Raw genomic sequence first — 1,696 nt, 5'->3', positions numbered from 1 at the left:
TGGTGCTTGAGGCGAAGCTGGGTTCACTCGCGCTAAATACCGCAGGCGCGAAGCATTCTCCGACTGGCCGTGTGAAGCGGGGAATAGTTTGGTTTGCATCGCGTTCCTTTCCTAAAAAGAAAAACAATTCAAAATTCCCGCGGGCGCGAAGCATTCTCCGAGTGATAAGAGCGGTACGCGCCCGCGCCGCCCGGTCGTCAATTACATATAGCGCCGCCGACCGCCCGGTGACCAACACCATCTACAACTTTGCCACTTCGGATCAGCCCGGTGCAGCTATGGCGATGTCGAAGCATGCCGCCGGCCCCGCCGCCGTCGCTGGCCCAGTGGTCGTGCGCCAGGTCGAGGCGACCACGATCGGCTTCTCCGAGGATCCCGCGCCGGCCAACACCGGCTACCTCGCGGTGATGGTGACGTGCTACGTGAAGCGGTCCCTGGACTTCCGCGGGCACGGCCAGCGCCCGTACGTGCTGGAGCAGGAGTACATCTGGGATGGCAGCGACACCGCCACCACATTCCTCGTCAGAGACCTCTCCGCGCTCCAGAGCGACGGCGCCTGCCGCTGGGCCCTCCGCGGGATGCTGGCGGAGCTGCCGCAGGTCCGGGCGCTCGGCCTTCCCGAGGACGAGTGGGACGCCGTCGTGCCGGCGGACGTCGTGCCGCAGATCGTCCGCCTGGCGCGCGGCGACGACGCCAGCTACGGCTTCACCTTCTGCTTCGCAATGGAGGTGAATCAGCGGTTCATACACGGCGAGCTGGCCCTCCTGATGGCTTGCAAGGAGTGGGAGCTGGGCGGCAGCAAGAGGGCCGACGACTGCCCGATCTGCTTGGATGGGCTGGAGCTGGAGGGACAGCCCGCCGTGGAGCTGCCGTGCAAGCACCCGTTCCACAGCCAGTGCATTTCCACATGGTTTTCCAAGGAGACAACTTGCCCGATGTGCCGTGGCGACGTGAGGCTCTGTGCCCTGCCGGAGTTTCTCAACCTGTAGTGCACTGGGGAGATGTGGGACTCAAGGCCTAGCCCAGCAGCCAAGCAGTACCCTATTTTTAGCAGTTTCCTCTATCTATCTATTCTTTTTCCAGAAAGAGTGCCAAGCTATTATCTGTAAGGTGTGTCAATTTCAGTTTGAGTCGGTTATTATCTGTTAAGTTTGTTGCTAATTAAAAGAAATGGAATTGGGCTGGGCTTGAGACTTCACTATATCCATTGTTCCAGCCTTGTAGTAAGTTTAAAGATTGGCCGTACATTCATTCATGTTTTTGCAGGGGAGATACTTGTATTATTCTCTCGCAAAAAAAGATGCTTTTATTATTCAAACAATAGGGTCACAACAATCAGTTTCACATAGTTTAACGGTATCAGAAAGATCAGACCCCAACCAGGGTAATGGATCCCGGATGAAAGAAAATCTCGTGGGGCACCGAGGTATTTGGTTACCACGGTAACCAAAAATGGCGGACAGTTACTGAACCATTATTTTAAATGAATTTTGAATCTAGATAAAATCCATCCAAAATTCAGTCAAATTGATTCAAATTCAAAATTTTAAATTTTTTGGCCCGGTAAGGCGACTTCTCATGGTGTACTGTGATTTGCGGTTAATGCCCCTGGTAACCAATTTTTATGCTCGGTACCCAAATTTTAGTAGTTTCCTCTATCTATCTATCTATCTATCTATCTCACCCTTTTTTCCCG

At 53.8% G+C, this 1,696-nt stretch overlaps 1 protein-coding gene across 1 annotated transcript; it reads left to right on the top strand.

Annotated features, from left to right (window-relative positions):
* The first annotated feature begins 284 nt into the window (after positions 1–284).
* Positions 285–1,186, top strand: LOC147981371 (E3 ubiquitin-protein ligase RING1-like). The gene has a single exon (XM_087517096.1). It carries the CDS (start codon positions 285–287, stop codon positions 987–989), a length of 705 nt encoding a protein of 234 aa, XP_087373222.1. The 3' UTR covers positions 990–1,186.
* Positions 1,187–1,696: the final 510 nt, after the last annotated feature.

This window comes from Triticum urartu, chromosome 3A (genome assembly GCF_056163025.1).
Source record: "Triticum urartu cultivar PI428250 chromosome 3A, HENAU_Tu73, whole genome shotgun sequence".
NCBI classification, from domain to species: Eukaryota; Viridiplantae; Streptophyta; class Magnoliopsida; order Poales; family Poaceae; genus Triticum; species Triticum urartu.
This window is presented reverse-complemented; position numbering and strand designations above follow the sequence as displayed.